The sequence below is a fragment of the Antedon bifida genome, chromosome 7 (assembly GCF_963402885.1).
Source record: "Antedon bifida chromosome 7, ecAntBifi1.1, whole genome shotgun sequence".
Classification (NCBI taxonomy): domain Eukaryota; kingdom Metazoa; phylum Echinodermata; class Crinoidea; order Comatulida; family Antedonidae; genus Antedon; species Antedon bifida.
Window position 1 is genome coordinate 6,980,354 of NC_136232.1, and position 13,669 is coordinate 6,994,022.

At 31.7% G+C, this 13,669-nt stretch overlaps 2 protein-coding genes across 5 annotated transcripts in view; one reads left to right on the top strand and one right to left on the bottom strand.

The window, feature by feature from the left end:
- LOC144847682 (BET1-like protein) overlaps positions 1–13,669 on the bottom strand; it is a 133,416-nt gene that overhangs the window by 17,014 nt on the left and 102,733 nt on the right. The gene's annotated exons all lie outside the window — the stretch shown is intronic.
- Positions 488–13,669, top strand: part of LOC144847620 (uncharacterized) — a 62,235-nt gene continuing 49,053 nt past the window's right edge. For 3 of the 4 annotated variants that reach the window (XM_078704071.1, XM_078704074.1, XM_078704073.1), the window contains exons 1-2: positions 488–648; positions 1,060–1,161. In XM_078704071.1, the coding sequence (XP_078560197.1) occupies positions 638–648; positions 1,060–1,161 (113 nt within the window). In that variant the 5' untranslated portion in view covers positions 488–637. Of the gene's footprint in view, positions 649–1,059; positions 1,162–10,290; positions 10,771–13,669 lie in introns of those variants that run through there. The other variant, XM_078704072.1, reaches the window with a different exon arrangement.

Here is a 13,669-nt window from a genome sequence, read left to right on the forward strand (position 1 = left end):
TCTGTTGTTATCAAGTTTTTGTGTTTATTTTCATTAAATTTTATAAATCGTTTTTTATTATTTCTAAATAAAAAGGAGGAAAGTGTCAATATCATTCATTTATGCTAATACTTTAGTGTTATTATTATTATTCATTATTTATGTTAATGAATTTAGCGTTGTTATTTAATGTAGGCCTAACTATATGCTGGTAATAATAAAAAATATCCTGGATTTATGTAGTGTGAAACCTCTATGCGCTAGTACATAAACTAATATGATAAAAGGGATTCCAACCATGCCAAAAAAAACCCAACCCCGAAGTAAGGGGATACGCCTTCGGTAAATAATGAAAATGCCAAAAATAATTTATTCTTTCCGATATTATACTTCTTGTACGCGTAACTCACGGAGTGCGCCATGACGGAGTGCACCATCTGTAATAGTTTTTAAAAATCATTGTTTAAAAAAATAACAAATAAAGGAAGTGAGCCCCCTAGCGGAACAACGCCTCAAGTTTTGTTATTCTCAAAAGTTATCAAAATGGCGTAGAACCGGAAAAAAGGTACGCTAAAACCAGGAGCTCTGACACCTGCCTAAAAACAGACCCTTTGTAATTGTTCATTTTGGATTCCTACTAGTTTGAAAGAAAACAAAAATGGAAGAAAAGTAAGTATTTAGGCTGTGTTTCGTGGTATATATCATGATATTTTGGTAGAGGGTGCGAAAACGAGATGTCTAGCCTGTGCAGTGTATTGATGAGAGTGTATCAAACGTCATCTTGAAAGGAGATGGAGTACAGTGATGATGGGGCCAGCAGCCTAGTCAGACAGGCTTGCTATCGGCTGAGTTCACTAGCCTTTAACGTAATATGTTTTAGTATTCTTGGCCTAAAGTTTAGCTTAATTTTGTTATTAATTAATTTTATTCTTGACTCTTTTGTTTTGACTAGGCCTACCTAAAGCTAAATTCACACTTGTTCCGTGTAAACAAAACACAAAAAGAATTTAACGGTGCCATCTTTATGTCAAATCGAAGAATTTTAAATGCAGTTTAACTTTTGCTTCTGTTTAATTTCAGGGTAGAATGGGTGGAAATCATAGAACCCAAGACCAAGGAACATATGTATGCAAATTTAAAGACTGGAGAATGTGTCTGGGATGCTCCGAGCAATGTCAAAGTGTAAGTTATCTCTTTCATCCATTATAAAATGATCTTTGAAAACAATAGTGATACATTAGAAATAAAAATCTTATGGAGCCTAGGCCTAGTCATGTATAGTGAAACCTTGATTGGACAGGTGGTTTGCATGTATTACTGTACCAATCGCAGCCAGGGGCGTGGGGTTCAAATTATGTCTTGTGTGAAGTATACAGTAGGCCTATAACAAGTTTTATCACAGCCAAAATAGCACTATATTTAACCTTATGAACAACGATTAGTTATTAAAATGTTTCCTATTATAATTTTTTTTTTTTATGAAAAATATATAAATAAAAACCTTTTACCTTATTTTACGTTGCTACTTATTTTTGACAACATTTAATATCAGCCTCAGCCAATCCGTGATTTTTTATTCCGTATGTTATTTCAGAATAATAATAACTTTTTATATTTCTAGTATTTTTTAGATTCTAGGTATTTTTAATTGTACTATTGTATTGTACTGTCTTGAGGAAATCCAATGGGGTTTTTTTTATAAAAATCTCAATTTTTGTAAACTACTTTCGATTAATTCAATTTGTTTTATTACATGATGTGATTTTTTTTTTAAGTGTGCAAGGCAATGCAATTTGTCTAAGTATCTGCCTCACTTTACTTAAAATTGCCTATGGGGAAGTCATGTTCAATTTTAATGAATAGAAACAAATTGATTTAGGTTTTTCAATTTGTTTAGCATTGAATACTGTAAAATGTGAAAGTTATCCATTGGATTTTGAAATGAACAAATTTAATTGGATTCAAGAAACTCAGATTCAGAGTGTGATATAGAATTATATTACTGTAGAATTGTCCCCTTAATAGGTGTATCCACTAAATAGGGGTATTCCTATTAATGGGACAACCACAAATTGAAATTGTCCTTTAATAGGGGTTTTTGCAGGGAAAAAAAACAAATATCAAAATAAACAATTTGTTGTTCTGGGCTCAAAAAATTGTTTCTGATTGAAAATGTACCACTCGATTGGAAATCAACTTATCTACAAGTGGAAAGCGAAGACATTTGCATTGCACATTACATAATCTTAACTTTTCAGTGAAGTATCCATGAGGGAAACAAGGGAACAATTTCTGTTCAAACCACTGGGTTGTCAAAGGCCTCTGTGAAAAAGTCGTCGGGTTGAAACCTTACAAACCGTACTGGCTTTTAATGCAAGGCCTTCTACTCAGCTTAAACACAACCTAGCCTCCCACTGTTAAAACCTCCAGATAACCTTTTTGCATTCTTACTAGGCTTGGTTTTGATAGATTACGTAAATTAACTATTAAATACATCCGAATAGCAATTTACCTTACTCTCTTGTTGAAATCTACGTTCTTTTTTACTTCAGTGCAATTGCGACTTTCATTTCATTATATTTTTTTGTGCTTTTTTATTGATAAACACGATGATGGCAAAATTCCTCAACAATCTCAAATCAGAAACATAAGTGGACGGATTTGTAATTTGAGACTTGTAGATTACATTTAAAAGTAATATAAGTTGAATTCTGTTCATGACATATTTCATCAGCTAAATCATTTTTCAGTATACATACTGTACTACAGTATATTCTTAACTTTTGTTTTTTTCTTACTGTAGTTCCAATTTGAATTTAAATTAATTTAAATTATGCATGTATTTATTATGTGATGCTCAATGAATTATCTTTTCATATTATGGTCCCTCTCCGCGAGTTCATTTTTTGTTGCTATAAACTAAAACACCGCTGTTGGTTTGTGTGATTTACTGTTCCTAATTTTAAAATGTTTTGTGCTAAAAAAGTGAAAGCTTTTTGATCAGCCTTAAGTTTTTTTATAAATGTGGAAATACCTATGGTAACTATCAGTTTTGTTTAAAAATAATATCTTCTTTTGAATTCGCATAATTCAATACTGTACCGTTCTAGTTTTGTGTTTTATATACCGTATGACTACACATTATTCCTTCTAATTCTATAGTTCAGTCTTCTTATCAAATTTTATATCTCTGTAAATTGTTATTGATATCCTGATGTGAGAAATTCTTGTGCATTAGAGTCAGGGTCATGAATATTTATCCACTACAGTAGTAGTAGGTGAATTCAATCTTTATGCTGTTCCATAGTACGGTATGCCATATGGATTTTAATGGTTTTTCCTTTAAAGATGTATCGTCTCCCAAAAACATGAAAATGAAGATTAATTTTTTAAAAAGACTTTGAATAGGCAGTTTTAATAAGGTTTAAAATCACTTTCATAGAAAATAAAACTTTTAAAAAAATAACGTTTTCACTTTATAAAAAGAAAAAATAAACGGTTATACAGTATTCAACCAAAAACCCATTGTTTGGCTTCCAGTCAATTTAACTATTTCTTTTTTTTTCAGATTTTGTATTATATTATTACATGAATATTTAATTAACCTAATTTGGTAATAACATTAAAATAACAGGTGTTACTGTTATTCAATGTTCTAATAGATTCTAAATTTATTTATGAGTCAGACTTCTTGCATTACAGAGAATGTTTTAATGTTAGAATGTTCAATGAACATTAATGTATTCATTGGAATTGAATAACCTTTACAGATATCGATAAAAGTAATACCTGGTTGCAAGTTGTTGAGCTATGTCATATACTATTACTAGATCCGTATGTGAACGTCTTCTAAACATCTTTTCTGAGTCATTTTATGGTACACTTTAAATGTCTGAGCTTTTTCAAGAGGGATGTTTGTGTAATATTAGGTGGAGGAGGTTATAGGGAGGGGAGGGGGAGAGTGTTGATTTTTCACCCACTATGTAACAATCAACCACTATTAAATGTAACATTAACCACCAAATCTTGGTAGATTTTTGTTACGTATAGTGGTTAATATTGTTACATTAGTGGTTGATTGTTACGTTAGTGGAGGATACAGGAAGGAGGGTTGTGTTATCCTTAAAAATGCGGTTTATTTTATGATGTTCGGTCTGCCTTAACCGCTGTTGAAAATAAGTCCACGGTTATTAATATCAATGTAATGTTTTATTAAACATCAATTTAAAAATAAAAAAATTCATTGTATGTTTATCGATGGGTGTGTTTAGGCCATAGGCTTTAGGAAGTAATTTCCTAGATAGCAATGACTTTAGTCACCTTGGTTACGCACCTTTAGCCAACACACTACATTCATGTACAGTAATCTTGCCTTTATCTTGAAGAAATTTAAAGACTTTTATAGAATACCTACTACTACTGTACCTACTAGGGGTGTGTAAAATCTAAAACCATGAAAGGATGGATGATCATAACAAAGAATTTTATCTAGGGGTGTGTTTAGGCCATATTCTTTAGGAAGTAATTCCTGGATAGCAACACACTACATGCCTTTATCTTGAAAAATATTGAGACATTTATGGAATACATACTACCTACAAGGTGTGTGTAAAATCTAAAACCATGAATGGATGATCATAACAAAGAATTACTTGTTTGATAATTATATTATACTATCACAAATATACCCACTACAATGAACTTGAAGTGTACTAGGGGCATTGAGGCTTTGTTATTGTCAATGGTATAAACTCTATGATTTAATACAATACTTTAGTTTTCTGCCCAATGCTGTTGAACAATGAATCCTTTAAATGACCTCTTGTTTGTAGTTTATCTTGCCATTCCAAATTTTTCGGCCAATTGGATTTCTGTATCTACATTGATACCAAATTAGTTTGAACATATAGAGTTCACTATCTCTATGGTTTGATGGTAGATTGTATGGCTTCACACTCATTACTGTACATGGTTTTTCATACTGTACCGTATAATAATCATATTCACAAAAAATATGTTATTCTCCACTATGCACTGCATTGACAACTCAATATTGTATAGTACACCTAGTGTACTGTAAGGTGGTGCTTTTACTATAAATATGAAATTATTCATTTTACTGTGAAATGATAAAAAAAGAGATGATAATCAGCGGACATCCCTATTTTATTTTTTTTTTTAAGCGAAAGGGAAAACTAATGTTTTAACACTATGGCCTATTCAGAGGACACCCCAATTATGGGGACACTTTTTCGGTGTCCCCGTAATAAATAGGGATGTGAATCAAGATTCAACAGACACTCTATTCTACACTGTACAAATACTAGGTCTTTTGGTATTTCAGAAAAAAATCTACAATTTTACAATGATTCCTGTTCGTAGCTAAAGTAGTAATTATTGAATACTTGAAGATTAACATTCTGTTGAAGTGAATGAACCCTTTAATATCAATTACATGTATTGATTTGAATTCCACTAAATATCAGCCTACAATGTATTGATATTCACATCATACTCACAGACTTTATCCAGCCTCAATTTTGAAATCCTATCTCAACTTTTTAAATGCAGTTCATTCATACAATGGTTTTTTTTTCGTGGACAAATCAGTATTCTATAGTAGTAGTAGTAGGCTAAAGCTCTGTGTACACTATCAAACTAGTTTGACGAAAACGTGTGATGTGCTCAAATATGGTAGTGATATTCCCAAATATGGTAGTGATATGACATCATCATATTGGACACATCGCATTTTTTTGTCACATAAATTTTGATAGATTTTGAAATGATGACAAGGCAAGGTTTTTGTGAATTGTTTACGTTTTTTAAACACAATTTTTTTTTTAATACAGATTTTAATCTTTATTAGCTATACTATAGCTAACACTATAATGACAATTGATGCAAAAATTACCTGAGCCATTCTTTTTATCATTTATAAAAGACTATCTATTTCGTGCCTAGGTTACCTGGATAAACCAACATAGGCCATTTTCGAGTAACAACAACTTTATATAGCCACGCCCACATATGGACTGTCCCATCCATAATATCCCACTATTTTGACTATATTTACAGTATATTTTATTTACTGTACTATTTGTAGATTTTACAGTTACTGTGTCTGTTGGTACATCTTTTTGCATAATGGAATTATAGTGGTTGAAAACAATGTAGATTTAGTCGTTGATCCATTTCATCTATTTATCTCATCAATCACTCGCTCTAAATAGCTTTCACTGTTGCTTTATTGCCCCATTCGTACCATTTACTATTCCGTCAATTACGTTTTCCATTTAGCTAATTTTCAATATTGTACTCTGTGTGTCTTGAATAATTGTGCATATTTTACGGATTACTTTTATTCTTAAAAATTACTGAATATTTAAAATGTGTTTACTTTAGAGCCGATATCTTTTTAAAAATAATTTGGTACCATTTGATGAGCTTAAAAAAATTTTAATCCATTGAGCAAAAATTGTCTAGTAAAATACCAGTATACTATACAGTATACTCAATGGTATGCTGAAAATGTGATGCGAAAGTCGAATCTGTCGCAAATTTGTCTGGCTTAATATTCTTAGGGATCTTCCTCATTGCAAAGGATCAAGTCCCCATCATCTCTAGGGAGAAGAGACAGAAGCAAAAATGTTCTATCCTTAGTACAACCTTGAGTGTGGTTATATGAGTGATTTCTTTCATACATAAAATAGGATTAACTACAAATTGAATGATTTCAGGACTCAAGCATCATGACTGATTAAACAAAATCTAAATCCCAACCCCGTCTTTCAGTCTGACTCCCCCGGCGGCATCAATATCAAGATCATATATCAAAAGCATTTATAAAGGCTGGGGAAAACACTGTACAGTAGATTGCCATACTATTATGGTATGGTATATAAAGTTGATTATCATCCCATCAAATGAATGTTCTATGCTTGCACAGAAAAGCATATGCCAGACTGTGACGAGTATAAAGTCCGGGGAGAACACTGTATAGTATATTGGCATACTATGGTATTGTATTTAAAGTTGATTTTCATTCCATCAAATGAATGTTCTGTGCTTACTAGTAAAGCATATGCCAGACTGTGACGATTAAAAAGGACGAGGAGAACACAATACAGTATATTGCCATACTATGGTACAGTATACAGTTGATTATCATCCCATCAAATGAATGTTCTGTGCTTACACAGTAATGCATTTGCCAGCCTGTGACGATTATATAAAGGCCGGGGAGAACATTGCACAGTATATTGCCATATTATGGTACACTGTAGTACAGTATATAAAGTTGATTGTCATCATATCAAAAAGAATGTTCTGTGCGAAGCATTTGCCAGCCATCAAACCGTTAAGTTTCAAGAATGTTTAAATTCAAACTGTGTAATTTATTTATCAGATTGCATGCTTCATCAATCATTGATATTAATAATATAATAATCCCTTCATAACCTTTCACTTCCTACTTCTGAAGGCCTGCTATGTAAGGAGTGTACAGTAAAGGTAACTGTACTGTACAGTATGTAAAATGTGTTTTCAAACAGTAAAAGTTATTACTGCATTGAATCGGGGTATAAAATAAACTAACTAATTAAAGTATCTCTTGAACACAACATTGGATTGAGGTCTTAAGCTCTGTCTACATTATCAAAGTTTATGTGACAAAAAAAAATGTGATGTTCCTCCCATGGACATGATGAAACTTGATATTATTAATAATACAAAATTATGAATTGAAACTGTTGGTTATACAGTTGTGTTTGTTTCCTGATACTTGCATACAGGAACTTTTCTCTGTCTACATTATCAAACTTAATGTGATGTGTCCATATATGGACATGATGATGTCATACCAACTACCATATTTGTGCATATCACTACCATATTTGGGCACATTACACTTTTTTTGTCAAACATTTTAAGAATTTATTCCGACAACAAAAATGTCTGCTTTGCTGTAGAGGGCGTATGTTTTCTTGCAGTTTATTATTTAATCCCGCTTTTTACCCGCTTTTTATTCTCAAGGTTTGTTATCTGTACTGTATTCCCATGGTTTTACTCTATAGAACATTGACTTTCATTTGTAGCAATGTAACCATGATTTTGACAGTCTAACTATTATAGTGTGGAACATGTGTTGGCAACAGCTGTTCATTATAAGACACCCTGCTGTATAATACCCGTATATCCCAAAACACCAGGTTGTTCTATATTAGTTTAATGTCTAACAACATGGCTGACTAATTACACATTAACGAAATCATTGTCTGTAGTAATTGTCCTGCAATATACTTTAATAATATATAAATAGTTAGTAATAATAGTATAATATTTCAGTTGTATCCAATTTGGCTAACTGGTCAATTATAAACTGTTGATTTTATGCTGTCATTTAAAAAATGTATCTTGTTTCTCCCAAATTGTTAGGACATTCCATGCCAAGTGGTCCAGAGTAAGTGTACTTACAACATTTTGTTGGGCCACAACCTCTACAACATCCTCTAGTGGGTGTCTTTTTTGGAAAATCTTCAACATGAAATCCAAGATTATGTTTGAGACAACAGAATTAAACAAATTTCATTTCAGAGAATGATTGGTCAGTTACTGTTATTTGAAAGAAAGCCTAGACATAGCATACATAATGTACAAGAAGCTGATATATTACAATTACATTGGATAGTGTTATATACGTGTGTTATTCTGATAGCACAATTTATCAATATTCTTGCAAGTGAATCATCGCTAGTGTATTATACTTATTTACATCCTCCTTAAGGCTTGCCATTATAGATAGCTTTTCTGTTACTTAATGCATTCATTATATTAGATGCTAATGTGTGTCGGACGTGTCTTATTGTAATAAAGTGTAAGTGCACTATATTAGTAAATTTTCTCTATCGTGCCGGCTTACCTGGATAAATCGACAATAGCCCTCTTTCTCCAAAGAGAGGATATAATTACGAAAAAAAGAAATTCCGTTGAGCACCCCTATCAAGTAATGGTATCATCTTTGAACCGCGCCATCATGCGGGAAGCATCCCACCTAGTAGCATCATCATTTCTTTCTATACAGCTGCAGTGCGTGTCTCATAATAAAGTGTAGGTACTGTAAAGTACAGTAAAGCAAGTAAACTCTCCCAATGGCCACCCTCAAGGAGACTAGGTAGGAAAAACCTAGGATTATCAATTATCAATGCAACGATTAAATGTATCCACCAAATTGTTAGGACATTCCATGCCAAGTTGACTTGCAACATTTTGTTTGGCTACACCCTCTACAACATCCTATAGTCAGCTAAATTGAAACTAAGATGTATAGAATTTGAATACTCTAGGCCTGGTAACCACACCCACCTCTACCTAGCACAATCCCAGGAATCTAAATTCCTTATTCCTGCAGGATAGCTTCCTAGGGATAGAAGCATTAAAAATTCAAGATCAATATTGAGGATAGAATTTTGATTGATTTTGTCCAAGTTGCTTTAGCAGCTTGATATACTGTGTGCTTAGCATGTCGTGTCATGTCATGTACTCATGTGCTAGTCTTTGTATGTTATTTACATTACTGCGTGATGTTGATTCGATGGTCAAATTATAAATTATAATTAAACTTTGTACAGACCTTTCGTTCTAGTACAAAAGTCAGGCATCTTTTTTTGGGTATATCAAGCAATTACGATTATTAAAAGGCCTTCAATTCAAGATGATAGTGTTATGAGGCCTAAAAAATGTAATTGCCCAAGCATGCATACATTTTTTTAAATTGGCCAGATTTTTTTTCCTCTCTCTCTCTCTTCATTTTAGCTGCTAGTGGCATGAATAATTATGTAGTCTTGCTACAAAAAAAAAAATTTTATACCAAAATAACAGTGCGTAGAAAATGCACTCATGCATGCAATCTCTACTAAAAATTGTAATGCTCAACTACAAAAAAAAAGGCCACAGATTTTATCAAATTAGGTTGGTCGCTCCTCCCCTATTGTACATGATTGATATTGAATACCAAAATAATGAGTTAAATTTAATGATGTGTTTCTATTGGAGTATTTCCTTGAATAATGTTATTCAAGGAAATACTATACTATATGTTGTTAATAATATTTTTAATTGTATTACATCATCTCACATGCCTCATTTCATGTACAGTATGTTTACATAATATAATTTAATGTTATAAAATAGGTCATAATATTTGCTAATATTATGCAGTAGTTTACAGTGACACTATTAAGCCATTAAATGTTATTATGAATAATTTAACAAGTTTGATGGTATGGGTATGTCAATGCTTTTAGTAATATAACTCACAAATATATTGTCTTTATAATTCATTTGAAGCCTCCACACCTTGGATTAACCATAATTTAAATATGCTTCCTGTTCCGTATCAAACATACAGTACAACTGCTTTAAGAAGTTAGTAAACAATGGAATCTATCAGGTGAAGGAAACACAATTTTTAATCAGCGGTATTCGTCCATCAAATCCACTTTGCAAAAGATTTTGTCGTCAATTTGTATTTTTTAAATACATTTATCTGAATTGTCTATGATTTAAAAATAGCCGTGGAAGCTTGTTGAGTTTAGATGGTGTGACTCTTTTCCTGTATTTCTCAATCAGAATGTTTTATATACAAGAAGTGTCTATAAACGTTGTTTGAATCAATTCTATCAGTGTTTTTATTATTGTTCCAATGTTTTTGTTTACTTTTGAACTATTTATCGTGATTGTACATGTGTTGTTTTTTGCGTCCAAAATGGTAAAGCCACGTTATATTAAGAAGTAAGTATGAACATTTTGTCGTTTTTTTTTTTGCTTTCAAATTCAAGTAGGCTGTACTATTATCCATCTTTATATTTCATTTCCTGTCTTTTAACAATACCTGGATATTACACTGAAGTCCTATATCAGTTGGTATTCAAAGCTCAACAATGTCATCATAATAAAGTGACAATAGTTGTCAGGTAAATGACAGTTGACCCCAAACGCTAAATAAAATAATTTCCAATAGATTTTATAATTTTAAATACAAAAACTGTGTTTATATTTTCATTTCCTGTGGTCAACAATACCTGGATATTACACTGAAGTTCTATATCAGTTGCTATACAAAGCTCGAAAATGTTGTTAATAAAATGACAATAGTTGTCAGTTAAATGACAGTTGACCCTAGTCGCTAAAAAATTATTTGTGACAATAGATTTTGTAATTTTCAGTACAAAAACTAGGAAAATGAAGAAAGCAAAAATAGTTGTCAACCCACTAAGCTATACAGTAAAAAGTATTTTAACAATGGCCTTTTGCAATTTGATGTATTTTTCTTTGTTGTTTTATTGTCTTAATTATGCCAAGCAAAACGAATTTCCATTTTAAAGTGGATCAATAAAATGTCTTGAATCTTTAAATATTTTATTATTCTCCCAAGAATAATAATAATATGCCTTCAAAGAATTTCATTTAATATACTGTAGCTTTTACTGTAAGTTGTAAGCTATAGAGTTGTATAGAATTTTGTTTTCAATTTATACCCATAGAGGCAGCAGCTTTCTATCACCAGCTGTGCCCCTCATGATTACCCTTTAAATAAAGAATACGATATGGCGTAATAAACATGTTTCAACCTATCTTTTCTAAGCCGGCAAAGGTAGTATAATTAATGGTACACCCACTAACAGAAATATAATTACCTACTTTGTACTAGATAATTGCTAGTTATAGTTATACAGTATAGTAGTATAGCTTGTTAAGTAGAATGGTTATCGATTTGCATTACTATGCGTGTAGAATTTATTTATTATGAATTGTAGAACTGAAATCTATACATTTGTCTATTTCGTGGCCAAAGCGACAATAACCTGTTCTCCTCGAAGAGCAAGATATAAATCGAAAGGTAGAGAATTCATTGAAACTCCATAGATAGTACAGTCCATGAACCACGCCCTCAAGTGGGAGTATCCCGACAAACCAATCAGCCCCTCAGTGATCTAATGGTAAGGCGTTGGTCTACCGCTAAAACAGAATGGTTCATGTTTGTATCTAATATGTAGGATCATTTTTTTTACGCATAGCAGATATTCCATAAATACTTTTATTTTAATCTAGAAAAATATTAAGACATTGTTTTTCAGTAGTAGAAATTATGTCTACTCTAAAGACTAAATAAATATTACGGATCTAATTTGAATATATTAATATTGCACAACATAACAGTACATCTTTCACAAAATGTCAATTTCTGTAATAAATTAGTCTTTTGTTATTCGTACACACTGTACTATGGATTTTAGTATTCATAATGTCCACACTATAGGCTTTATGATAGCTGTGAAACATCACATTCTCAGCTGTTTGATATGGTATTAACCGTGTTGGTTCGTTTGTTTTCATAATTCGTTGAAGTGCTATTGTCTAACTCTCAGCGTTTGATTATTCAATTGCTAGAACAATGGACTTAAAATGTGTGTATTTTTATGGTGACTTCATTCATTGATGGAACACTCTTATTTTGTGAAAGTGACTTCATTAAAACAATTGAGGACACAATGAACTCAAATTGGAAATTATTTGCAGGTTGTTTAATAAATGAGGCGGCGGTTACACTTTAAGTCTGATGAATGAAAAACATCTTGAATGAAATTAAGCATAGAGTATACAATTGAATGAATACATACACATCACTGATCCACCTTAGATCAATAACACAGTGTACAAAGGATACTGGTTATTAATTACTATGGTAATGCTTATTAGTTTTTATCTGTGAATCATAATAATCATTGATCCGATATTACACTACATATTTTATGTACTGTACTTTACTTTACTACAGTCTATGAATTTCAGAAAAAATGTTGGCAAAATAATGTTGATCTTACATTCATCGGCAGAAATTTGTATGTACACACCTGAAATTTACTAGAGTCTATAAATTTTTGAAAAAAAGCGTCTAGTGCCTCTTCCATATCTAAAAGGGGTAAGGTAATCAAGAAAATTTACACATTCCAACTTTAGTACAGTCTATGAATTTCAGAAAAAAAAAGTCGCCAAAAAAATGATGATCTTAAATTTATTGGCAGTATAGGCAACAAAGCATCTAGTAGTGTACCTCTTTAACATTATAAGGGATACGGTAATCAAGAAAATTTGTATATACACGCCCCAATTTTAGTACAGTCTATGAATTTCAGAAAAAAAAAAGTCTGCAAAAAAATGATGATCTTAAATTTATTGGCAGTATAGGCAACAAAGCATCTAGTAGTGTACCTCTTTAACATTATAAGGGGTAAAAATTTGTATACACGCCCCAATTTTAGTACAGTCTATGAATTTCAGAAAAAAAAGATTGACAAAATGATACATTTCTTAAATTCATTGGCAGTATAGGCAAGCAACAAAGTGTCTAGTACCTCTTTTTAAAAAGGTGTTCAGTAATCGTCACCAAGAAAATTTGGGGTAAATGAAATTTGTGGGCTGATTATAATCATCATACAGAAATATCCCCATGTTTATTCCACCATTTCACAACTGTATAGATTATTATTTAGATTTGTATTGGAAATATCAAGATTTAATTCCTCCATGACTAAAGCTATCGTCTAGCGTGTAGTTGACAATTTTTCTTGTAGAATTGCGACCTTGTATACGTGTTACTGTAGGATAAAGAATGATCAAGTCAATCAAG